The sequence below is a fragment of the Temnothorax curvispinosus genome, unplaced genomic scaffold (assembly GCF_003070985.1).
Source record: "Temnothorax curvispinosus isolate PA1 unplaced genomic scaffold, ASM307098v1 QBEX01007285.1, whole genome shotgun sequence".
In the NCBI taxonomy this organism is placed as follows: domain Eukaryota; kingdom Metazoa; phylum Arthropoda; class Insecta; order Hymenoptera; family Formicidae; genus Temnothorax; species Temnothorax curvispinosus.
The window spans coordinates 963,927-991,589 of NW_020217065.1; the positions used below are offsets into that span (position 1 = coordinate 963,927).

Sequence of the window (27,663 nt, forward strand, 5' to 3'; positions counted from 1 at the left end):
ATTTGACAAGATATGGGAGAATAACGTTTTAGTAACAAAAATAAAAATGTATAAATTATCGATGCATTATTGATACTTTAAATATTTCTTTACATCTTATACGATAGAATTTTATTTGCTGTATATAATGAATTAAATGCATCCGAATTTCAATGTTTTTCAGCAAATATACGTTGTACATCGTGTCGTTTTAAAATCATTTTAATTACGTACGTACTGCTCCGTCGCATGTGATTGTTATTGGTCAATAACCATCATCAGCCGGCTAGCATAACGCTGTTATATAATATATATCGATTGGCATTCTCAGCAATTATGAATTCTCTATAATATGTGCGCCATTGCTATGTATTTCGGTCTGTTAATCGCAGATCACATAAAATTTATGGAAAATATGTCAAAGATTCGAACAAAATGCTGTGTACAACGAGAAAAACAGTCATTCATATTTTTATTAGACGAGAAATATTTCATTTATTTCAAATGATACTTTTTACCGTTGTTGTAAATTTTGACGGACACAATAAAGGTAATTGGATCGCGCATTACGTATTAAAATTCTGCCAAAATTTGAAATTGCATGTTATTTATAAAATAATAATACCTAGTATCAAGCCATATAAAGATCGCAATTTCACATTAGTTGAAACGGCTGAGCGTTGTTATAAACAGCGTCATATTATCGTGCTCATGAATACTGAACAGCATTAAACCATCACAAAAATGTAACATTTTAGTAACGCTGCATTTATTAAAAATAGCGCATATCATTTATTATTTTTAACATGAGTGTTCCAATTTAAAAGAAAATATCACAATTGTATCTTAATTTTAGACAATTAGAAATAACAATTATTATATTATTAATATGTTATTAATATATACAATATATTAATTTGTACTTTACATATGCATAGTATACGATCTTTCTCTTTTTATTTTATTTCTCGTAGATTTATGTGCTATTCCACGAAGTGTCATCCGGTATAAAATCACAAACATGGTTGTTTTCTTAAAAGCAGGTTCCTGGTGCAGCAGCATGCTGATATGGAGATTAAAAGACACGGCACGGTTTCTTGTAACATCGTAAACGAATAGTCTCCAAAAAAGATTTCCTATATAGTTTGCTTAAAATTTATAACTGTCTTCCGTTATAAATTTTACAAGTAGTTTGACAGACCACTCAAAAAAACAGTTTGTTAGCATGCTTTACAGTAAATTTGATAGCTGTTATAAATATATTAATCAACTGATATGTTGGCAAGAGTAACATATAAAAGATAAAAAGATAAAAAAAATTTTTAGCTCCAATATATTATGTTATTTATTGAAACTTTTAAAGAGAGAACTCATTTATAGTGACATAGTGACATAAATGCAACATCATTGGTTCTTTTTTAATAACAAGTTAAGTTACACTAGATATTAAATAATTTAAAATTTATTATATAGTTTTTATTTATTTATTAAGAAGAATTAAGAAAAAGAAGAAAAACTCTATTAATAATATTGAAATTCTAGAAACGTATTTACTTTATAGAAATTTATTAAATATATACAAACAGTTAATTATTTATTAAGTATTATTAATAATACATAAAATAAAATTATATTACATACATATATATGTATAATTTTAATTTCGTTTATCAACTTATACAATCGAAATAAGGTATCTGTGAGAGGATGCTGACGCCATCTTTTCGTCGAATAACGTACCGTTTGCTGTGTTTCCCAACTTCTGTATATTCAGATACCGCTATTAGATTAGATAATATCTATACATATCACATAATTGTAGAACATTAATAACTACTAAAATTATTTAGCTTTTTAAATTTTACTTTTAAATGAATTATTTAATTATTGCCTAAAATTATAGTCTGTTTTGAGCTCAATCATATATATAATATCCTCTGTTCAATAGATGGTACTACAATGAATTTCTAGGAAAATGACCTTTTCCTTCTGTTGGTCATATAAAAATTTGTAGATAAATATTGTTTATTTCAATAATGTAAAATATTTATTCAAGATAGAAAATTGTATATCTCAAAATAATAAAAATTATTAAAGCTATACATTGTAAATAAAAATGTTAACAATTTTCTAAAGATATAATTGTTTGATAAAAATAATACTAATGATAAAACAATTATATTGTCAGTTATTTTATCATTTAATATTATTAGAATCTATGTACATGCTTTATTTGCTAGATATAACAATATTACTTACACATGTACAATATAAAAGATATTTCCAAACTTCTATTGCATCGCATATTATGTATAAGTTTTTATTACAATACATATATATTACAAAAGTATTTATAACAATGAGTATATAGTCATTCAACATGATTAATTACCTGTTCACAATAAATACAAACATAGGTCTCTCTATAAGTAGCACTTACTCAGCCTTACAGTTTCGGTTTAAAGTTTCAAAATGCGATATTCAATAATTCTCTCGAAAGTATAAAAACAATCGAACACAGCCTAAGACACTTGTGAGTATCGCGTTATGGAATTTATGATGGCGTGATGACAGAACATGTGTCAACAAATATTCACAGCGACTTTCGATAAGGCAACACTGGCACATTAACATCGCCACGTCTTGTATAGACTGAGTTGTGTAAATATATTCTGCATTGCATATTTTCGAAAATTATCCAAACGTAGATCAATGTCGAAGCTCCACGTGGATCATTTAGTGTTTGTTTTAGTATTAAGTCTTGAAATGAAGTCTGTCGCTTGATTGTCTCCTTTCCGATGCTCCAATGCGCGAATGACATCCGTATCTTTAAATTAATATAAATTTATGTTTAATATATGGCATTTACACATGAATAGTATGCATATGTATGGTTATACTTATATTGAAATTTGACAGACATAATAGATTCTATATTATTTTCAAATTAAAAATTTGTTACATACTTTTCTTGGTCGGACGAGAAAGTTTTAGATGTATTTGTTCTAAAATTGCGAAACCAGTTTCTGGTTCAGTGTCAGGAATCTCATTAAATGGTAAAAAAGCTTCAGCCATAAATCTTGATCTGAGAAAGTCCTTGTCTTTTACCTCAAATGCCACTATAGCATTCTCTATAGCTCTTTGTTCCGGAGTAAGAGGACTGTAAATGTTGGAATTATTTCATAAATATTCTATTCTATTTTCTATTTATATAATGATTCCATACATATAATGATTTTAAAACAATAATAATTAGGTACATTACTAACATGTTAAATGTCTCATCAAAAAGGGGAAAGATCGTTTCTTTCTGCACACGTGTCTTCGGCGCTTTAATTTCGGCAAATTTCTCTTCAGGCAGTAATCTGACTTTTACGTAGGAATCGCATTTACCTGTAATAAACATAGGAAACTCAGATTTTATACATAACATGATTTAACATTTGAAGAAACCCACTGTGAAACTATTCATGCAAGGTGAAAGTGATTATTAATGCTGACGACATATATTCTTATCTGTGAGGTTAATTAACATTAATTTAATTACTAATAATTGATTTCAATTAACAATGTGTAAAATATATTTTTATTCGGTAAGAATAAGATTTTAGAGAACCTCATAGATAAGAGATTACAAATAATCGACGTAAACAATATTCCGTAACAATATTCGATCCTTTTGAGCCAGGAAGACCATTGTATTCATTAGAGACTATATTTTTCTACTTTTAAAAAACGTCAATTCAATACAAATTCGTGCCATGCATTCCCAAAATGCTATTTCCGCGAGAGCAAGCAATTTGATAGAGAATCATGTAATAATTGATGAGGAAGAACTCCATTTTATATTCGCTTTTACATACTTGTCTTCCCTTCTTTGACTCTTTGTTTAGATTTTGAATGTAGTTTACGCTCAAGAGTAGACAGCTTGCCTATAAAATGGCCTATAAAATCGAAAAAAATTGTCATTTCTCCTTTGAAATTCCGCGATTGTTTTCACCAGCGATTGAACATATCAGAATTGAAGTCCCATCATAATTCCCATAAAAAAATACATAAATCTTTATTTAAAAAATAATTATTGCGGTTAATCATCTTAAAATTTCTGTTTTGTATCATTTAATTTACTTATATCATCAAACTTTTCACTTATCAGATTTTTTTTTGTAACTGCAAAACTCCACTTCGTGTTTGTTAAAGTTATTTAGTTTTCGTCTAATTACATTTTTATTACTTTCACAAATTTTACTTTTATACCATTGAGGAGAAATTTCGTTAACTTTGTATATTTCTTTACAAAAAAAATTTATTTTACTCACCATTGCTATCTATACAACGGAGATTTCTGGCATTCAGAATCTGTATATTCAATGAATTATCAAGGAAGTATGCTTTGACGCTGACAAGACCGTAAATGGGTTCTTCCATTTCCTTCTGTTCTTCCATACGTTCCTGATGAAAACGATGTATGAGTTCGGCAGTCTCAAGTCCATGTAATTTTAAAACACGTTCGATTTTCTCTAAAACTTGCACGTTTGCTGTTTCATCGGCATCGAGATTAAAGAATCGAATGAGTGTGTGAAGAGTTTTATGCAAGTTCGAGTAAAATGCTGGTGGTCGTCGTTTCTACAAGCAACAGTATTATTTTATGGAGAACTGAACTTTTTATGATAAGAAAAAGAAATATGCTTGTATTCTTGTTATTCACCTCTAAATTAGTGTTGACTAGTTCATACAACGTTTGCGATATAATTTCCCAAATCACTAGGAGAACTCTGTTAAAGTTATCCTCGTTGAGATTATCATGCAAAGTTCCTAGATTACTGTCTAAATACTGTAGCAGACGATCCATTGCGTTGCTGGTCGTGTCAATTAATTCAGCACCCTCCATGAGATATCTGAAAACGCAAATAAATTTCTCATTAAGGTACTTTAAAACGTAACTAAATTAAAGAAAATTAATTATATGTATATTTTTATAAATCGTATTATAAACTATTACAAATGTCAATTGAATTAAAAGAAAATGACGCATTTTCAGTTATATTCACGCACCTGTTCATTGCAGGAGTCATTTTGTTGGCTACAACTTCCAACAACTCTATGATCCTGTTCTTCACAGTATCTGTGGCGTTGTCAATGATAAGCTGAAGAGTCTGTCGGCAACGATCAGCCTCCTCATGAGTCTTGTGCTCTCCTAAAGCATCCACAATATTCTGCAGTCCCAAATCTTTCGCCAACGGTGCGATCGATGTTCTGATATAATCGATATTGTTAATGGCAAAGCACCAAGCCGTAGATATTGTAAACCTTTTTTCATAGACGCTACTCTGCGAGAGTTGTTCTAATTCTGTTGTCAGCTCCGCTTTTACTGCCATTTTATCTGCATATGCCATGGAACATTTACAAATGTCCTGCAAAGCAATTATTTTATTTTAAATTGTTCAAAGTTATCGTTATTTCTCTCAATCCTATATATTTGCTTGCAATACATTAATTTCCTTATCAACGACAATACATATTACACGTCAATTTAACTTAAATGGACCATTTTAAATCCATTTAAGAAAATAGAATTCTCGAACTTACATCAATAATTCTTGCTACGAACGTATAGGAACCTTCAACGTCGGGCCACGCTAGCTGCGTCCAAAAAACTTTAATTTGATAGAATGTTGTTAATGTATCTACAGCGCTGGAACTATACTGAACGCTATTGTCGACTGCTTGCAAAGTATCAATTTCGACAGCTCTGTCGATGCGTTTAAGTGCTTTATACACTGCGATTTCTAGCCAATGTGCAACACCACCCCTAAACCAATCGTAATAACTCTGTATCTTCATATCCTCCAATTGCCCTTCGGCACAAAGTACCTGACCAAGTCTGCAAATTGTATGTCAAAATTAGCGAAAGGTTTAAAGTTTATCAAGTAAATTTTGCAAAATTAAAAAACTCACGTGGCATATCTTTGAAGCGTGAGGTAAAGCTCGAATAGAGTCGTGCCTAAACTCAATTCCGCGTTGTCAGTGCTATCAACTTCAATTCGTTTCAATCTGGCACACACGTCCTCTATAATGATCATGCACATATCACTGATTCTCTTCTCATACGCAATATACATCATTCTTGCATACGGAACATTGACTCTCCTAAAATTTGTAATTAATATTTATGTCTATGTTATTGAATAGATAAATATTCTCTACGCATCTTATAATAAGACAGATCGACTTACCTTATGAATAATTTGTCATAATAATCAATAGCTTTCTGTAAGTCCGCTCTAATTAATTGAATTACTTTAATATGATACCTAAGCGCGTCTTCATCCGATTCTGTATCAGGCGAATTATTGCTTAGTATGTGTTCAAACCTAGAACATATTAAAATATGCGCTTAGTAAAACTACAACAGAATGAAATATATCAAGTTTGTGCGTTTTGCTTTGCTTACCATTCGGCGCAGCTTTGTGTAATAGTGTATTCTAAAGCCTGGATTATGTCTATCTTTAAATCATCAGCTTCAGAAAACCAGAAATACATTTTGGCCGGAAAGAGATTAATATCTTCAGGAACTTTCAGAGAGGATATAGATGATAATATCCTAAAATTATTGATTATTCATTTAAGAATTTTGCTTCACCAATCTGAAGTTTAATATTATAAATATCATTAAATATCAATATTAATTGATGTTCAATAATATTTAATATAAAGAATTATCTGCATTAATATCACATATTGTAAAGTTAATAAAATATTGTAAGAATATAAGCAATTACCCTAAAATGGAAGATAATTGTACCATGGTATTTTTATCCCCCAAAATTAACTTTCTAATTTTTCGTATACTGTTTAAGCATGAAAATACAATTTTCTTCGTGGCTTTCCAGAAAAGTTTAGTTTCGTCAACGGAGAACAGACCGCTGTCCATTGGTCTGAGCAAGTCGATTACAAGTTTATTAAAAACTGTGAAACTTAATGGATGTTCCTGATGGATGCTTGCGTATTCGACCCATTGTGCCAGAGCGAGATTTCTAGCTAATAAACCACGTTGCGCGCTATGTTGAAGAATGAGCGCTTCGGCTGGTCCTGACCAACGACCACACCAACAATACTTTTCGACTTTTTCCGTTTCAATCTCGTGAAGAAGCAGCACTCTTAGCAGGTGCCGGTGCTCTTGTGCGGCCACTTGTGCATTATGTTCCGCGCTGAAGGCCAGTCGAAGCTTCACAACACCACGACGTTTGGACTTGTTTTTCTTGTCTAGAGCGTACCACATTGTATGGCCCGTTGTGGGTATATCCTAAAAATGAACAAAATATATATTTAATATTTAAAGTGTATATAAATACAATATTAATACAATGCAATGTATTTACGAAAATAAAATATATGTATAAAAATATGCTCTTTAAAAAAAATTTGTTATATTACCTTTAATGGTATCCGACATCGACCAATGAATTCATTATTGTGACTACCAGTTGTAGCCGTTACTGCAATTTCTTTCGCTAATTTAACTAAGCCACGAACACCTTTAATATCTTTAACTTTACTCATCTTTTCAGGCACAGTTTCGGCAGCATCAAAATCCCTAGAATAAGATAAAAATAATTAATAATTAGTAATAATTACACAAAGCAATATGTATAACTTACCATACTTCAAGGTATAAGACATCATTTTCAGGATCTTCGAGTGGTCTAAATAATAACAGATACAATATTATAATAATATCCGATAAAAAATTTTTTCAGTTATAAAGTAAAACTTCAATCTTGACCATTTCTAATGCAATATTTAATTAATTTTTAATTGTACAATTAATTAAACTAGTGAGATATTAAAATATTTAATATGTTTATGTCTTCTAAACATTTTAAAACTAATAAAATTTGTCATAAATGAAAAAATGTAATGCGGTAAATTAGAATGATAATTCTTTTAAAAGCAAGAAAATACGTATTTCACTCACAATTCAAAGTGTTCTTCCCAGATTGGGCTTAGTGTGCAAGTTTTCACGGCAGTATTATATCTTCTGGTAGGTGCTGATTCGAGATATAGAGCGCAGAAAGGATCACTTTTGCCGTTAGAATCTTTGGAGACTAATTCTTTGGCTTCGATTACTTCAACGTTAAGATGTAGTTCTGGTGGCTAAACATGAAAATTTTTTAAATATACATGTATATTTTTTTTATACACGATGAAATTGTGATGCTATGTCATTTCATGTAAAAATTTTATATAAAATAATTGTGAAAAAATAAATTACCTCAAGATTTCGCGTTTGTTCCAACACTCCCTCGTGGGTTATGTTATCAATTTTGAAGGCATTTTGTAAATGGTTTAAAAGAGTTTCTTGGCTACATTCTTTAGAGACGTCGAAGCCAATTTGATGTTGTGTCATATATACTAACGCAGTATAAAGCTCCTCGATCTATAGACAGACAATACATTACAAATAACATTAGTTATAAAAAAGTAGATCGAGAGAACTTTTCAAGAAATACATGTATGGATAGTGACTCACGAAACTTATGAAATACCATTATTACAACTTTCTTTCGAAAATTCGTGAACAAAGATATCTGTAGCAAGAAATCATAGATATTTGTTTGTCTATATATGTTATATTAATTTTGAAAAGCCGTTTTCATTAATTGTTTTCTTCACATTAATTAGTTGTAGATAATTGTTGTATAGTACATTTGATTATTTTCGTGAGTCACTGTTATAATATAATTTTGCCAATAATATTAAATAGGTTCTTTTAAGGGTATTTTTGGGGCTTTGCTGAAAATATCATTAGTATGTCTGAGTATAATGTTTCCAGTCGAAGTATCCATGTACGTTACATCTAAATTATATGTAAATATAGCATTTTTCAACGTTTTTAAAACAATTATTGTGGTCAAACAATAAAAATAGTATGTACATGATCTAAATTATGAAATTAGAGAACTATCGTAGAATGTATATGACATGTACATACAGTATATCCAGAATAAAGTGCAATTTCAATTTTTCTAATTGCTAATATAAAATAAAAATTGTATTAATGTATATTTTAATATTTTTTTAGAATAAGGAAGTTAAAAAATTTTAGAAGAGCGGAAGCACATAAATGAAATAAACCTACAACATTTGAAAAGAAAAAGAAGTATGAAAGTCAATAAAATTAATAAATTTTTTTTATGGAAATGCTAATACGTGTTTCTCTTGAGATGTACAAATTTTCCTTATCATTAATCACAACTGTCTGGGATGATCAGACTCACCGTCATGGATTGCAAAAGCGCATTAGTCCTACGCTCAATTTCAGCCTTTGGCACTCCGCAAAATGTATTTCTCATACGATTGAGGGTGGACGCCCCTATGGGCGGATTTGTGCTCACCATATTGAATTTCATGTAACTATTTTACTTCTCGAATTCACAAACAACAAAATCACAAGGGGACTGTCATATAGTCACGATAAATTACACATTCTACAGTTTTCACGCAGTTCTTCCGTGATTTGCACTATCCGTGTCCAACGCAATCATTATTAAACGGCCGAACCATAATTCTTTTGCTTAAGCGACACGCCGACAATTTTCTCAGACGATTCTCGAACAGCTGCGACGACGATAACGGACAGTAGATCTAGCGAAAAGAAATCTAGAACGGCACGACAATGACCCGTGGAGATGTAAGACAGAAGATCATGTTGTTCGGGAAGAACAATGACGTTCATGCACCAGCAGTCCTGGCTTCAATTAGACGTTGAACCTGCTCACGCAAACACATTTGGATCTTGCGTGAGGACAAAGAATTCCGCGCACTGACCCCTAACGTACACTTACACTTCGATCAGGGGGAGGGGAGGCAATAAAAGATTATTGTTTTAGCCAAAGATAATTTTTCGAATGCATTTTATGCTTTACTGACGACAGAGAGAAGATGCCGATTTATCGCACGCGCGATCGACGAATTTCGTTGCGGTATTAAACTCATTTGGTCGGCCAAAGATGAACTTCTACGATGGCCCCGACCTCTCTTATCGACAATACACCGAGTCGTCCATATTCAATCGTTTGCCTGCATAATCAATGATTGTCATGAACCGTAGCACCGCATATATCGTAATGTTAAGGAATTAGTCGTTATCATACGGTCTATGATATAACTATGCACGAGTATTTTAACTGACAGTGAGAGATAAGCTTTGGATAAGATTTATCGCTACTGAAATTCTCATTGCATTATAACTTGTTTTATTTTTGCATTATACACGATTGTTATGTTTCAACATGTTGAGCTTAAATTATTTTTCTAGCTTGTGCAATATTGAAAAGTAAAATTTGCTTGAAGACAATCTTTAGGTGTTGATATAATTCAAGATAATTAAAAATTCAGCTAATTAAAAATTCAGATAATTAAAAATTTATTGTCGACTTATCAGCGTAAAAACATGTTATTAATGCCGTACAACTCTTTAAGGAAACAGATAAGTTTTAGCCACGCTGGCTGCGACAAACTGGATTATTAGTAAACATTGAAAGTTATTAGCTACATCATGCATCAGTGTGTGTTTAATATGACATGAAAATAATAAGTTTTAAAGTTATGTAATACTATTCAATATAACTTAGATCAGTATATCTTTACTTTAATTGCAGGTTTCAGCATTTTTCAATGTACTTCTAGCGGAAAGAGGATCAGTAATGTGGTAAACATGTGTGCTTAAAATAGTTTCAAACTACCGCGGTTTCAAAGAGATACTTTCTAAATAAACTATCCACACAGATTTATTACACACTTTTTGGAACAGTTAATAATATTTTGAACATTTTAAAAATTTAATATATATAAATAATTTATGCAAAATTATATTAAATCCTGTGATTCTTACATATAACTAAACAAAAAATTAAGTTAAACATTGTTAATAAACTACTATTTGAGATTATTATAATAGAGGCATAACATCAACATATTATTAAATTAAATTGTTGAAATTTTGGGACAGTAATTTTTTTATACTTTACACATTTTGTTATCCATATGGGAATTTTTAATTGCTATTGATCGTGAAATTAAGAATTCTATATTTGAGACTAGAATTGGAGCACAGCCTTCAATATCAATGTCCACAGGCAAATATAGTTGCCAAGAGCAATTGACTCTGACAGTGAGATTGAGTATTTGTTTTGTATTGTGTCTCATGGGTCGTATATACTAATAAAACGAAATCTGCTAAAATCACAAGTATTTAACATGCATTAACGATTCTCTTTATTAATTGTTATGCGTCAATTCTTTCGCGCTAATATCTTTTAACTGTACGTCACAAAGAGAGCGACAGTTCTTCTTTCTCAAGAATTATTGTTATGGTTGCGTGCGTTAATCAACATGAAAACAATCGGCGAATCTGGACACAAAGGAACTATGTCGTATCCCGTTTAGAGTGACCCACAGGGCAAGTGCAAACACAATGCGTTCATACGTTCGCACAATTGCGTCCAATGAAAGCTGATATACCAACAATTAGTTCATTGGCCATCAAGGCACACCATCGAGACACCCGTTGTATGATAAGTAGGATGTATGAATGTATGAAGATACTTTTGTCCTTCGTATTTCAGCTTCGTTTAATTTTCGCTGAATTATGCAATTTTGAGACGGTCCAACTTCTTACGCCCACTTCAATACCAATTCTATTTTTCGACGAGGATGAGTTCGTTTAAGATGTCAGTTATTTTGTATCATATATAGCGACGTCATAGTTATCACAATTATTATTTGTAATATTAATATAATAATTTGCAACACGTACATTGTTTTCACATTGTGTTAACTGTATTATGGCAGCTGTTAATGAAAAATTTATTGTTAATGTTCAAAACTTGAATGTATTAAATAGAAATATCTTGCAATCAAATAATAATAGAAATCACCGATTTATGTTTAAGAAGATTTAGTGAGAATAAAAATAAGAAAAGTACTATGGATATTGAAAAACCAGATCGTACTATGTTTCGTTTCATTTTTAAACAGTGTTCCTGACAATTTGCCAATTTTTCAAGAGGCAATCGAACAGAAGAAGAAAGCATTTTAACCTCGTTTTCTGAGTAGTGATTTATTTTTACGACTTAGCAAATTCCAAATATTGAAGTGCTACAGCTTGTAACAATGTTACACTGAATAAACTATTCTTATAGTTTCTAATTTTTTTTAATTACGCTTATATTGCATATTATCTTTACCACATTATTGTTACATCAACTGATTTTTATTATTTTTTTATTATTTAAATAACTTTCCGCTTTTTTTAAGTCTGAACATTCTCTGTTATAGTTTAATTTTTTAATTTTTTAAAATATATACGCGGGCGATTTTTTATGTTTGAACATTAGCAATAACTTATTTTTATATTAAAATTAATTTAATGTAACAAAAATATTACAAATTTTATCAATAAAATATATGCAATTGTTTTGACATTTACTCTTCTAAAATGGCACGTTATTCACAACACGTAGCAAGTCGAACTGTATATCACTCATTCAGTTTTAGAGTACACATTTCTTGCATAACTCACCGATAATTTTAAATATTAAAATAATTTGAAACGGATTAACTTAAGGAAAATTTGCTATCCCCTTAGCTAACTAAATCACTTATTAATTTCACACAGAGACATACGAATAACTTCACCGTGTTTCATTCTTCTAGAATCCCTTGACAAATATATTTTGAGGATTGCTAATACAATTAATCAAACGGCAACAATTAGCGATAAAACTACAAAAGGTGGTCAGGATAATCAGCGTGAGAAGACAAGACAGGAACTTGACGGAGGCGAGCACCACACTGCCAGGAATAGATGGACCAACAGATCAGAGTCGTCGTACGTCGACTAGACGACTTCGTATTAGTGCATTTGCTAACGGACGAACACGTGGATCTCATTTCAGATTGAGTTTAACTGCTCGATTAAGCGTAAGGCATAACACCCCAGTACAGAGGGTGTACGGTGTACAAACAAGCATTATTATATCATATTATGAAATTATTGCAATCAATTTTGTCGATTTTGACTGTATCAAAGTTCGACTTTAAACCCTAAGAATAAGCGATTATTTTCTAAAGCAATAAAAATTTATTGGAACATTTTAATGCGTATGACATCATGAAAATTAAATATCTATACATATATGAAAGGATACATTGACTATATTAATGAATTTCTTGTGATCAAATTATTTGCGACTACAGATACAAATGATAAGATATTTTTTTGCAAATTGAGTAAAAATGTGCGTATAATTAATATCGTTAAATATAATACGGATTATAGTATAAATAACAAAAATGTGTTAATAAAATAATTTAGATAATGTCAGACTTACGCGTTTCTTTTTCTTTCCGTCCATTTTAGGAAAAAGTGGTTTGTTGAATTCGGTCAAGTGCATTATTTTTAATAACAAACAGATTTAAAGATAAAATTGAAGGAAGAGAATTGTGACAGTGTTTCGCATGGCAACGCAAGGGAGCGTCTAACTTCGACTACCTTCCCTACCAGACTGAGACCTTTGGAAAAATCAATATTGTTACCAGTCGTTCAATCACGCGGCAGAACATGTAGTAATATACAGAAAATATGAGTTTCGATCGTACGAACAGGAGCATGAATCGTGAATGTCTATTATGAACATGTCTATTATAAAAAAATCAAATGCATGTTATGCAGTAACAATCGAGAGAATAATCACCTAACAGGTTTATGAAATAGCTGCATCACGCGTATTTATGAAGTTGCCGACAAAATATAATACGAACTATTCTCCCTTAATTTATAAGTATTCTAATCAATCAAATTTTTATGTTTAAATTGTTCCAATATATTATTTTTAATCATCAAGTTTTTTATTATTTGTTATATTGCCTCTAAAAAGTTTTTTTTAGATGTTTGTATGTTAAATATTTAGATTGAGATGATGAGGGGTATGTAGATAAATTTTTAAAATTTAATATCATTTTACAAACTAATGCAATTATCACCTTAAGCCACTCTCCCATGTCAACGAATCTGTTTCGAATTATGCGGTGTAAGTATATAATACGTTAAAAGTTCTTCAGAATTACACGCGGAGTTTTGATCTTGAACAGACTACTCGTTATCTATTGACGTAGGTGATGCGGTATAGAGCTACTCGAAATATTTTCAAACAACACTCCGCGTGCCGTTAACGTGTGAGAATTCGTTCTCTTGCCGGAAGTATAGTCATTAATATTCGGAAGTAGACGATGAAATAATCTATCTTGAATTAGAATCTTACCAGATGATAATAGCGTCTCTAAGAGAAGATCTATCAAGTTTCTAGTCTTCACAGTGAATTATTGATCTCAAACCCTATACTTGAATTTGAAATCTGAATTCAATTATTTAATTTTACCGATTATGATACTTCTCACATTCGACTTTAAAAGAAACAACTGTTTTATTTTAAAAACGTTATTGTTATTACAGTAAAAAAAAATTGCAGTGTGATATTTTATCATCACTTGAGCGAGAAACTATAAGAATTTATATGTACATTAAAATTGATAATTTACCCCATGTCATATTAGTAATAAGTTAAAGATTTTGTCACTTACGTTTAAGCCCACCGATTCGGCCAAGAAATTCCGAGCATGTTCATTTTCATCTCTGTCGCTGTCAGTTTCCAGCAAAGCTTCGGTTGGTTCATCGATGCTTCCTTCCTCGTTCAAGGTATCTTCCTCTTCTTCTTCCTGCGTTTCATATTTTTTTTCTGGAAGTGGACCTTCTGCTTGTTCCTGGGCGCGAGCTTTTTCCGCGAGCAATGTGCCGAGATTTTCGAAGAAGCCGCCATCTGATTCTTGTATTCTAGAATAAGGTATTATTTCAGATTAATAACAATAGTTTAATATTTTTTTAATTTTAGAATTATATTTTTATTTTATGAATAAAATTTCTCTCTTTTCACAGTATTATAATATCTACGTATGTGTATATATGCATATTGGTAGTATTCATAGCAATATTAAAATAACAAAATATTTTCACCTAATATAATAACAAATTGTTAAAATAATATTCTCGTGCACGTAATTAAAGTATATTCTAGTACATATTCTAGTGCATACAATGAATAAATATATTATACATTTAGAATCATAAATTAGCATACTTCTACGCTACTATAACACGCTACATCTACGCTACTATAATAATTAATATGAAATTCACGTGTAACATAAATAATTTAATAAACTTAAACATACGTTATAGCGTTTTCAAACATTTTGCTGATTTTATTATTGTGATTATTCAGAAACAAAACATTTGTCAGTAAAATATTCAAAACGAAATAAATATATTAGGCTTTGTGGAAAAGAACACAAAGGAAAAAACATGTGGACAAATTTTTAGGACAGATATTGGGAGCGAGGATTGCGACTACATACATCTGATTGTAAGTATGTACAAATTACTGAAAAGCATGACTTATGGCTTCAAGAAAGCGCATAAAATATTGCACTATTGTGCTAAAATACAGCGCAAACTTTTCCATCAGTGCAAATCGCACACACACAAACATTTCGTTTCACCTTTTGTTAATATAGTTGAACGCCGCAAATTTCCAATAGAATCTCGCGACGGTCACTTCTCTCGCTTCCGGCCTTTGAGACATTCGTAAAGCCGCGATCGCATAGTAAGGATGTTTCTCGTCCAGTTTTACAAAATGCGCCATTTTCCTTTTCTTAATCCTTTAGCAAAAACACCATACGTCTTCCAATGAAAATTCACGCAAGAAAAATCACGTTACATTGTCAGACAAGAAAAATTCTTGATTTTTATATTTAAATTTTATTTACTATTTGTCTTTTTGATAATTTCAGTTTTGTTATTTTGAACTCGGCGTTATACTAGGCGTAATAAAAATAAATATATTAAACTATCTCTTTCGTACTAAATATTATCACATATATAATAAAAAAATACAAAAAATGTGTAAATTATTGTTTTAATATTATTGTCAATAAAAGAACGTGATAAAAAAACAATTGTCTAATATTATTGACTTTTCTGCTTAATTAAAAATAAGTTTATTGTGATAAATTTAATTTTACAGAACTAAAACTCAGTTATATAAAGCTGACAAGCAAATCTTTCACGAAAAATTTGAATGCTTTTTTTACACATATTGCACTGTTCAACACTTTGACAGTCTTCTGCAGAATATAACACCTCTTTTGATAAGACACAACGCGATGCACTGTGACATTAGAAGATATCACTTCCAAGGAACTTTTTCATGCAATATATCATGCAAGAATTAATTATGGTAACCAGAAACGAATTAACGTTTGTGCTCACATTTCAGTAAGATGGATATTGTTTTTCTCAAGTTACTGAGCTATCTTTTCTAAAAGCTATGTTCTCGTACCGCGGCTTCGTTCATACTGACTATCACAACATTACGGCTTGGTCATATAAAACGGAAACTTAATTACACAGTATTTCTTTCCTGTTACGTAGAAGGAAAATCCCACTATTGTGAGTTACACGAAATTTGAATCCTCGCAAATTACAACTTACAGATTTCATGAAATTAAATCGGCTCATATAGATTCGTTAGATTCACATGAACAGTTTTGGAAATATGCACTGGTCCATGTCTGACTGCAAACTGGATAAGAATTTGAGTGGGAAACAGGTAGCAAGTAGGCGACTAAAAGTAGGAGAAACCAGGATATGTGTGGGATTTGATTACACAAATAATTAGCAAAGACGTAATGTAGCAAAGACGTAATAAAAAAGTTATCTCCTGCTTAGAATGGATTTATAATTACACTTATTATAACGGACTTGTATAATTATACTTATTACAATTATAACGACGCAATGTTTATACATATCTAACAGAAGATAAATAATCATTATTCATGAATTTACAACAATATTTAATTGCCTGAAGCTACATAATTATGCAATATTTTCAGTTTGTTTGAATTATTAATTTGTAATATTCCGGTATGTTTGTTAAACATTTTTTTATGTTACTGATATTTTTTTGGAATTTAATACAGTGTGCAATTATAAATTAAGCAAATGCGGGCAACATCAGATAAGATAATTGTTCAAGAGATAAGAACGAATTAATTTATAACGAGCTTTACGTAACTATTAAGCTCGATACGACGTAGAACTTGTATTTCTCAGTTTGTCACTCACACAAACTAATTTTAAGAAACAGTTTACGCACTTGCGTAAGAGAACAAAAGACAAGAGGAAAGCTTGATTAATTTCAGCTGATCTTACAATTAGCTGAATAACTTTGATCAAACGTATATTCTCTTCAACTCTTCATTCTAAACAAAACATAAATAAGTAGAAAAATTAAATTAATAAAATTAATAAATTTTTTATCAACAATTGTAGACATTGAGAACAATTTGTAATTTAAATTTTATAATCTGGTAAACAATTCGTAAAAACACAACACGAAATACGTTCTCGAATTACGAAGCGAGAAGAGCAAGAAATAGATGTTCGTTGACTTGCGTCACTGTTGCGTTCCTTTTTTTTAAGGCAATGCATTGCTTTCTGAGCCTCTTTTATTCTTAACTCAAGAACGAAATGATTCATGGTATCGCATGCCACTCGAGTATTATGCGGTCGATCGTCGTTTGAACAGTGTAGACTTATTCAATCTTATTTTATTCTTTTTTGCCATCTATTTTAGCTTCTTATATTATGTTAATTTCAAAGGATAAACAGTCCAGCTGGATTGTTTCTGTAATTGATAATCAATTTTGATATAAATCGATCTCATGTAGATCAGAAATTATTTTATATTTGGTACAAATTTATAGTTTATTTATAACATATATAAAATCGACAAAATAAATCTGTTACACACACACACACGCACACATCCTAAGTATGATATTCTTCGAATTTATTTAAAAATTAAACGCTATATTTTTGTTCCATTTATTACATAAATGTATTTTGCCTCAATCACTTTTATTACTTTGTTTAGGCTTGTTGATCGACTTAAAATAGTGTTTTGCATTTCAAGTTCTCACATAATAAGTATAAAGTCTATTGTGATGTAAGTCTTCTATAAGCTAAATGTCCTCGAAATAATATATTCCTAGGCTGGAATGTTTGTGTGTTTCCAATTTCAAATTCACCAATACAATACATATACTATATATGACGCACATATTATTTTACCAATAAATATAATAATCATATAGATTAAACATTTTTTTATCAATTTTTCGAGTTTGATTTTGTTATAAATGTTTAAGGAGTGTTTTGTGTTTTTATTATTTTGTAAACATATGAAATTTTAAGTCTTATACGGTTTAAAAGGTAAGTAAGTTTGCAAATCCACAGTGCGATGTTACGTAATATGTAGTACAGTTAGTGTATATAAAATATTATTATTAGAAGGAAATTTTCATTGCTTCAACGTCGCAAATATCGAAGCACTTGTCAATCATTTCCGCAAACTTTAGCAACTATTTGATGTACACATTGACGATGTCACAACTTTGTAGATCTCACCAAGATGATGTCAGAGAATCAATTTGGGTTTTTGCGATTCTCGCAAAGCCATTCACCCAAAGCGATGATCTAAGGCGCCTTTCCACTTTTTCCTCATCATCTTGTTCTTGTTCACTGGGAAAACCAAGGAATTCCCTCGACCACTTCGATGTGACATGCATAGTATTTTTGCGGTAACATGTCATTAAATTGTGGGAAACCATAGGAAATACAATAAAAATAGAATAGATGCTATATTTTGCTTTACAATAAAAGTCGATCATTACATATGGAACAGAATTTGCTCTACGATTTTCTTCTCTCTTCTGTTATAATTAATTCTTTTCTTAAAAAATTTTATTTTTGTTGTAATGGAAAATTTATTTTAATAATTAAATATGTTTTGTATAATAGACTCATGTATTAAATGTATATACTTTGCATATATGTAGTATAGTTATATACACACACATATTACAATTAGCAAACTTGGAGATTTAGAGTTTGTTTAAGCGTTTAAAATTATATCTCAGGATATCCTCATATCTCAATTATCCTCATAAACGTGAAGCGAGGAAACAAAGTTGCGATGCGTTAATAAGCTATTTGCATTGATATAATCGGATCACACCTGACCAAATTCCTTCACAGATGGTCGATTTTATGTTCCTCACGCAACGTTAGTACTTAATTATCTCTTACAAAGACGTCAAGCGGTAGTTATGAATCATATAACATCGTGCCGACCTTGGACACCAGATCTCGTGGAACAGCACATATATATAGACACATCTATATGTTTTGCATACAGGTATAGAACTCAGACCTGTTAGTTGCCACGTAGTCCCTCCTCCGAACTCTCCGTGTTAGTCTCATTCTATTAATAGAATGTATCGTACGTACATGTCTGGTTACAGACAATTTAATTTAAGGTTTTACCGATGGGCTAAGAGCACGCATCACGTTTATCGTGGAGCATTATCATCAATCATGAAGATTATGAATTTGCATGCAGAGCTCACCGTTATCGACGCTCCAGTTTTGTGCCAAAAATAAGTCACACTTTATGAACTCATCTTGCTATATTCTTGATGTTATTATCAACATATACTATATATATTTAAATATTTTAATAATTTTCGCGCAATCGGTACAATTTTAGCTTTTATAGTATTATAAATTTAATCTACATTTTTAGCAGCATTGTTGCAGCTCGCTAAAAATAAATTGTATTAATAATTTTTTACATATTCTTTCTTTGTTCGAAGAATTTGATATTTTTCTCAATATATTCTTGATATACCGTGAAAGATATTTTAGAAGATTGATATACTTTGCTCACTTGTTTTATTACTTTGTTCCTATTATCTTTTCAGTAATTTTAATAAATAACATTTTTGTACGAAACATACATTGTCTTTTGTTAAAACATATATGAGATACAGAGTAATTAAAAGTCAGTGTAAATGATGAAACTCAATTGAAATCACTTTACCTTATCTCATGCTCCGATTTATCTCGTTGCTCATTCTCCTTTGCTAATTTCTCTTCTACAATCTTATGATAGAAACCTTTCCACATAGTTTCTTCGTCCATCTTTGTTCGATTTCCTCGATCTCACGCAATGGATCAGTATACGCACCTATATGCGATTTAGCCTCCAACAGCTTCACCGTTATTTTAAGCATACGATTGTTAACTGTATCTTATAGTTGCGGAACTTGCAGAAAATGGTATACGTATATTAACCGCGCACTCACAGAAACATTCCTTGCAAGATATTGACCTCGTGTGCGAAAGAAAATTAAGTGTATTTCGCAACGGAAATATGCCGGCTGGAGTTAAGGCCGGTATAGGTGCGACTAGTAAGCGTTCCATTTATTCTTGAATGAAACATTCAACCATTCACTTGTACTTTTTGATCGCTCGGTAGATGGCACCTATTATCAAGCCACAGCATTCTCACTTCTTTTATCCGTTACGCATATTTTACAAAGTGTTTTATGTATTTAAATAATTTTAATTTTACGGTATTATTTTGTCTAAAAATACTTTTTATTTATTCAAAAATACAAATTTAAAAAAAAATAATGATACCGTATAGAGAATCTATTTCTCATATGTATATGTTGAGATAAGTTACGTTTAAAATTAATGTATAATAATTTATTTAATATGGAGCACATATATAAATTTTACTGGCGTCTTTTCATTTAATTAATTTTTAATTTTTTTGTGCGTTCTAAGGAAACAACAAAGAATTATTTAAGCTAAGATTAACATTTAAAAAATCAAGCAAAAAATTAGTATGTGAAAAATTAAAATTTATCGCATACTTATTCTTCTTGGTTAATATTTAAATAAAAATTGAGTAATTAGTGCACGAAAGAAATGTTCGCTCGGTTAATTTCGTCTGTGACTTATCTTTCGTGGTTGTGATGTCAGGCTAATTAAATAATCATCCAAGACGGGTAGTTGTGTATAGTAAGTGACTCAACATTCGTGGAGTTTATTTTATCATCTCGATGACATCATCTATTATGCAGGTGATCTCTTTGTAGACATGTATGAAATTAATATCGCAGAATCACTGACGCAAAAACGTATATTTCTTACCGATACTATTTCTTACTCTGTCCTATATCACGTACATTGTGTTACATCTTCTAAATCAAAATTTACTGCGGCAAGATGGTTAATTTGATTTAAAAGATATAATAAATTTACATGAAAAATATTTTTCAACAATTGTTGATAAACACTGATATAATGGCATATTCGATCAGCCAGTACACTTTATAAAAAAAACAAAAGAAATTAAAAATTATATAATGTCACTTTCGTCATTAATAACGCAATGATTATTTGAATTTTAATTCTGCTTAAATTGTTTACTTTATTTTATCGTAAACACCAGAAGACAATATCGCAAACGCACTCCATTACTAATTCTAGGCCAGTACCTGTACGAGAATTGATTCCTGGTAAAAGCCGCTATCCAGACTGACGTCGCGATCGTTGCAGTCCTTGAACGCAGGCGCCACGTCGCCATTTCGCTTGATACTATATACATACATACATCACTGCGAATGCGTTGAAGGAAACATCAATAATGTTTCTGCGGCATTATGATACGGAAATAGGAATGCGCTAGCTTTAATCTTTACATCAGACAATAATTTACTTTTTTACAAAAGTTATAAAAAATATTTATTATTGAGCTGCAATCTCGAAAACAAATCTTGTATCTTATCATTATTGTATCGTGTTACATATATCAAGCAACATTAACGTCTGTTCGAACGAAAGCATAAATTTTCCACTTTTATTATAATATATGTCAATATAGCATGCAACGAGATAAGTTTAACTGAACGTACAGAAGAAATATTTTCCATTGTTCTTGAGACAAATTGCATGACGTACGTTTAAAAGAATCTACATAAAAGACTAAACTAGCTATCTGCAAACATAGTTAGCTCAAACATGCATTGCAAATTGATTATATTGTTCCTATTCGTCGGTAGTGTATTATTTTTAATTTCATATCAATACTAAATAAATCTATAATTAATAATTAATTTTTTTCTCTTCATAACTTGCTGTAGAGATTACTGTATTTTGTACGCCGACGGAAAATATTTATCGTAATAAAACGTTTTCTACATGGACAGCATCCCGAAGAAATCAATTGGATGTTACATCATTTGTTTTGGTAAATCCAAAACAGATTCAACATGCGGAAATAATAATAAAACATTTCTTGGCAAGATTAACTGAACCGATCGCTCAGCCAATAACTCTGAGATTGTCGTCTCCCGATGGAGGTAGTTTGGGAAGCACGATTAATATGATAAGCAAGATTATACGTGCAAAAATTATGGAATTTGCGCGAACCAGTGGATTAATTACATCGGTTCGTCAGTATGAGCAAACATTGTGGAACTCTACAGTCTCTAATAGTTGGTTTACCGAAGGTCTGGTTCAAGGATCGCTGCTATTATGCGATTTGATCAGAATAGGAGAAGAGATTCGATTTGCGATTAATCATTATTTCAAAACGTATAATATGACCTTATACGAGGCTAAGGTAAGTTTGATAGTGTCAAAAGATAATAGATTATTTAAAGTAATTATAGCTAAAACATAAATGTGTGTAGAATTGTTTATAGCTTTAAAATAAATTATTCAATTGTAGTATTATCGAGAAAAATTTTTTTATAAATTAAGATAATTGTATATAAAAAATATAACTTATTAATTATTTCAGGACTTATCACCGCGCAAGCTAACACAAAGTTTTAAGTTTTTCAGTACTATAAATGATGCCGCGAGTTTCAGCAAAAAATTATTTAAATGTTTATTACCGGTAACAGACAAGAGGAAACTAACATCATCTTTTAATTTGGATCGAGCTCTTGCAAATTTAGCGAAAGATTCACCCGATAACACTGTGAAATCATTTAAGTCCAGACTTGATCGAGAATTCGTTCGTTCTGTACCAAGTAACGGCACAACCAGTGAACAATTGTACATGCTGCTATGTCATTCACTTGTTGAAAGGGCCAGTCATTACAGCGATTGTATCAAAGAGTTACGACGTTTCACAATTTGCACGTCATCATCGAGTGATCAAGACTCAAACAAAACAATCGTTCATCATAGATTTCTTGTCAAACCATGGTTAACCGTTATTGAACGTTTAAGTGAATGTAAGATTAATATTGATAAAGATGGCAATCCAAAAATTCGCTGCAAATTCGCCGCAAATCGAAGACTGCCGAAGACTACAACGCAGCAAGTGAAATATATTTACGAGAAAATTTTAGACCGACGAATACCTAGACGGTCATCTCTTTACCGTGTTGCGAATGAACTCGGGAATGTACTTTCCAGAAGCATATGGGGAAGCCAACTCACGTATGACATATGTCAATATTTTATGATTTATCAAGAAGGCTACAGAAGATTGAATACGCTTTCGAAAAGTGCCACTAAGGACAAGAGAGCGGCTATGAGGTTAATGATATTTATTTTAATAAATTACGTAATAATATACTTATTAATTTTTATTAGTACACGGTATAATTGGTCATAGTTTTAGATTAAAAATTTATAATTAAATTCTTTACTGATTTTACATAAATAATCCTTTTAGGTATAAAAAGATGGTTATATCATTGAATATGTATAAAAATGGAATATTAAAAGAAACAATGCTTGCTGTTGGAAATTTTCATTGTTCCGTGTTAGAGATTCAAAAGTTTCTTATTCACGGTATTAGAAGCTCTTTTAAAGAGTCCTGGCACAGTCATTCTAAAATTCTCGTTTGCTTATCTGAATGGATAACAAAACTTCTGGAATTATTTGGATGTGCAAATTTAAGTGATACAGATGTTGATACATCGATTTCTACTGATACTCCGCCGACTAATATGACAGATATGACAGATTCAGACAGTGCAAGTAATGAATTTGATGAAAATAATGAAATGAGATATCTTGCTATATATTCTAAGAAAGATCGTAAGTATTTATGTTAATTATTACACACAAAGAAGAAAATATTTCACTGTATTAATTGTTAATTTCTTAGATCTAATTTTTTAGAATTGCTAAAACCATATTTTATTTTGCTACTGAAGCAGTTCTAACAAATAATATATCTTTATTTTTAAAATCAATTTTTATTACTTGATTTCAAATTTATCAAAGAATTTGGAATTAATAGTTCATACTCAATGTAGTAGAGCCGAATTTTATAAATTATAATAAATTAATTATATATATTTCAGAAATAAGAAAAAAGGCCGATATTATTTTTGAAAGACTAATGCGTTCAATGAATGATGTAAGTAGAATGCGAAGCCAAAATAACAAGAGCACTTTAGCCTGTCTCGCAAATAACTTGCTATTGGTCACTATGTTCATGGAAACAATTAGTTTGGTTTCTACATTATTCTGTTTGGGGGAGCACAAAGATGAATCTAACATCGAAGAATTGGCGGAAGAATGGGTTACACCTGGACACTGGCCATGAATGTAGATCATTGTTTCTAAAAGATTTTACAGAAACCGATTAAAAACTATTTCGGATAGTATCGATAGCTTATGAGGAAATCATCAATATTGATGGTCAAGACGATGTGAATTCTATTCAAAGCACGTTTATAAATCAAACAATTTTTATGGTTTACTTAATAACTAAGAAATAATGAGCAATTTACGATATCAGCGTTGTTAAAATAAGTAAATACATATGTGTATATTGTTAAAGCAGAAAAATTAATTATACAATATTGCATGCAGTAAACGTATGTCTGTATAAATAAGTGACATGTAAATGCTTAATACATAATGTGTAAAGAAACTTAATAAAATTTTAAATAAAAGTAGTTAGACTATAATCAAAATGTTTTTTAAATCTTCTATTTACGCATTTTATTTTATGCAAATTATATAATACATTTTTTATTTTTTGTATTTTTGGTATTCATTAAATGTAAATGTATCTGTACATTAAATGTATATCATTGCCGTTAAGGGGATCCTAAAGTGAAGGCTGAACTTCCTCGACGTCGGTAATGTCAACATTTCTAATTCTGTTTTCTTGTCATATATCTATATCTGTCCTTGTTTAACGAGAGGCATCTGTCTTTGTTCGATTACTGCGCCATCTCTTGCCACACGCAATATTGCTTATCCTGTCAACCTGAATGTGCTTTTGCACATATAAAAGTTATATAAAGTAATCTTTTTTTCTAGGTTTTCAATCTTAGATCTAATTGCACGATATTGTTCTTAAATGTTGTCCCTAGGTCATGCCGGTCTAATTTTGTGGATATTTATCGTGGAATTTTTGTACAAAGCAAATATTGTCGTCACGTATACCAAAAATTAACAAAAATATTAATTTTTTTTCGTTTTCGATATAAATTTGACCACCATGACCTAGATTTTGATGCGTACTTTAATTCTAGACAAGAATTTTGCATTTCTATAAAGTCAATTAAAAGATTAGTGCTAAGAAAAAAAGCCGGTATTACAGACGGCTTTAGGATCCCCTTAAATAATTTATAGAAATCCTTAACTGAATTCATGTCACACTTACATTCCAATTTCATGTTCCTCGAGATAGCAACTCTATGAATCTTTACAATAATTCCGCTGCTAATAAGTATTTGATTGACTAATAAGTGTTCGTCTCATCGCGATAAGAAATAATAAATTTCAAATTATCACTTTGCTTATGGTGCTTACATAAATCACGTTCAATCTCGGCATTGTTGCGATACGGTAATTGCAATAGTATCAACGCTTGTAGCTGTTAAACGTTTATGAAATATGTCGTGTCTGACATTTACAACTACGGCGAAATAGATCGTCGTTACATATGCTCGATCACGTTGTACGATGACACAGTCAGCAAAAATGCGCGCAGCAGTCATTATTCTCTATTTTGTTGGTATGAATAGTTATTTACGTTATACATTATTGTTAATAAAGCAGAGAAATATTTATTAATATTTTTAGTTATTATCGTATAAAACGAATATAGGTATTATATACATATAATAACATTAAAGTGATAATTAAATAGCCGCTGTTTCCATTATTATTAATACGAGACATGCCTACATAACATTTACCGTTCTCCATGTATATCCTAGGCTTCCTGTTTGAAGAAACAGGCGGAAATGCAACACATACAGCGCAACCAAAAATTATTGGAGGACAATCAATTGACATAAAATATAGACCTTTCATGGTTAATTATATTTTTCAACTATATACGTCGACGTATTTATCTATTTGCTAACATTTTCTAAAAATAACAATACTTGCAGCTCTCTTTACATAATTCACATGGATTTTTATGCGGTGCCAGTATATTATCGAGGACGTGGGCCATCACTGCTCTTCATTGTTTGTAATGAGATTTTAACATTGTGATTTATTGTTATTAATTCTCTTAGCACATATAATTAGACTTAATTTTTAATTAAACTTACAAATTGAGCACGGGAAGTTCAGTCTTCATAATTTTAACACTGTATTCTGATGCTTTATTATTTCCTAGAGTACCGTCGACACAATATTATGTACGGGCTGGATCCAATAAAACGGACAGAGGCGGGTCTGTGCATAGGGTGACGAACATTCATGTATACAACGACACATATCACTCTTGGTTCTCGAGGTTGTTGGAACACGATATCGCACTTTTTCAAGTAAAACCACCATTTTATTTTTCGAGAACCGTCCGATCAGTTCGTTTACCAAGATCAACCCACGAAAAATCATATGATGAACTATTAGTTTGTGGTTGGGGATACATAAATAATAAAGAAGTGAGTAAGCTAAATTTGTAATACGTAAGAATTTATGGTATACAATCGGTTTACTTATTTTAAATATTTTATATTACTTACTTATATATTTTCTTATACCAGCAACAAAATTCAAAATTCAAAACTGTCGCATCTCAAAAATGTGTGTAGAATGTTTGTTAAATAAGAACGCTATTGCTTATTGATTACTTGTATTTCTTAGATTCTTTTCTATCTATTTATCAATTTTGTTAAAAAATAAAAAGCAAACGATTTAATTAAAATATTTTATAGAAAGAGAATGCCAAAACTCTTATGGGCGTTTATGTACAGCATGTTCCGTACGAAATTTGTGTTAATGCCACTTCCTCATACGCAATACTCGTCAAAGATGACTATCATTTGTGTTACGGAACCCAAGGAAAAGATGCGTGCTTCGGAGACTCTGGAGGAGCATTGGCCAGTAAAAGAACAATTTACGGCGTTGTATCTTTTGGTCATGGCTGTGGAAAAGTGGCTGGCGTTTACGTCAAAGTTTCGTATTATCGAGAATGGATTAAAGCTGTTGCAAATTTGTGATCAAACGTGCAAATACATAATTTTAATGACTTTATTCTTTCTTTCACAGTCTCCACGTTTTAATCAACTTTACATATTTTTACTAATTTTTAAAAATAATTAATAATAAAAAAATTAAAATTTGATAAAAATATTCCTACGTATAAATATAATTATAGATTTAAAAAAATTTGTAGATAATTATTTCAAAAACAACAATGTAAT

At 30.7% G+C, this 27,663-nt stretch overlaps 2 protein-coding genes across 13 annotated transcripts; one reads left to right on the plus strand and one right to left on the minus strand.

Moving 5' to 3' along the window:
• Window positions 1–2,278: 2,278 nt before the first annotated feature.
• On the minus strand, window positions 2,279–21,617 carry LOC112456863 (protein unc-13 homolog 4B). Of its 12 annotated transcripts, XM_025019633.1 has the most exons (20): window positions 20,311–20,536; window positions 20,046–20,217; window positions 15,601–15,759; window positions 14,626–14,875; window positions 8,255–8,419; window positions 7,958–8,136; window positions 7,641–7,685; window positions 7,417–7,576; window positions 6,762–7,285; window positions 6,434–6,583; window positions 6,216–6,353; window positions 5,938–6,129; window positions 5,569–5,863; window positions 5,035–5,393; window positions 4,688–4,877; window positions 4,299–4,605; window positions 3,843–3,923; window positions 3,249–3,372; window positions 2,946–3,139; window positions 2,279–2,806 (listed from the first exon to the last, which is right to left on the minus strand). In XM_025019633.1, the coding sequence occupies exons 2-20, from the start codon at window positions 20,144–20,146 to the stop codon at window positions 2,712–2,714; spliced, it is 3,708 nt and encodes a 1,235-aa protein (XP_024875401.1). In that variant the 5' UTR covers window positions 20,147–20,217; window positions 20,311–20,536; the 3' UTR covers window positions 2,279–2,711. The 12 variants fall into 12 exon arrangements, with proteins under 12 accessions (XP_024875401.1, XP_024875399.1, XP_024875400.1 ...); XM_025019631.1 differs by lacking the exons at window positions 20,046–20,217; window positions 20,311–20,536 and adding an exon at window positions 21,514–21,617; XM_025019632.1 differs by having other exon boundaries at window positions 20,046–20,536.
• An 813-nt stretch (window positions 21,618–22,430) lies between these two features.
• LOC112456871 lies at window positions 22,431–27,461 on the plus strand. The gene is made up of 7 exons (XM_025019648.1): window positions 22,431–22,640; window positions 22,821–23,569; window positions 23,709–24,076; window positions 24,346–24,566; window positions 26,398–26,480; window positions 26,631–26,905; window positions 27,179–27,461. The coding sequence occupies exons 1-7, from the start codon at window positions 22,431–22,433 to the stop codon at window positions 27,457–27,459; spliced, it is 2,187 nt and encodes a 728-aa protein (XP_024875416.1). The 3' UTR covers window positions 27,460–27,461.
• The last annotated feature ends 202 nt before the right edge of the window (window positions 27,462–27,663 follow it).

Excerpts from the sequence above, each read along its gene's own strand:
- LOC112456863 (XM_025019633.1), bottom strand. The coding sequence starts at position 20,146 with ATGGACGAAGAAACTATGTGGAAAGGTTTCTATCATAAGATTGTAGAA. Across the intron at positions 4,878-5,034 it reads ATGACTCCTGCAATGAACAG|ATATCTCATGGAGGGTGCTG; the intron begins GTGCGTGAATAT and ends TTGCGTTTTCAG. Across the intron at positions 3,924-4,298 it reads CCGTTGTATAGATAGCAATG|GCCATTTTATAGGCAAGCTG; the intron begins GTGAGTAAAATA and ends TCGATTTTATAG.
- LOC112456871 (XM_025019648.1), top strand. The coding sequence starts at position 22,431 with ATGGAATTTGCGCGAACCAGTGGATTAATTACATCGGTTCGTCAGTAT. Across the intron at positions 24,567-26,397 it reads AAGAATTGGCGGAAGAATGG|CTCTCTTTACATAATTCACA; the intron begins GTTACACCTGGA and ends CAATACTTGCAG. Across the intron at positions 26,906-27,178 it reads CATAAATAATAAAGAAGTGA|AGAATGCCAAAACTCTTATG; the intron begins GTAAGCTAAATT and ends TTTTATAGAAAG.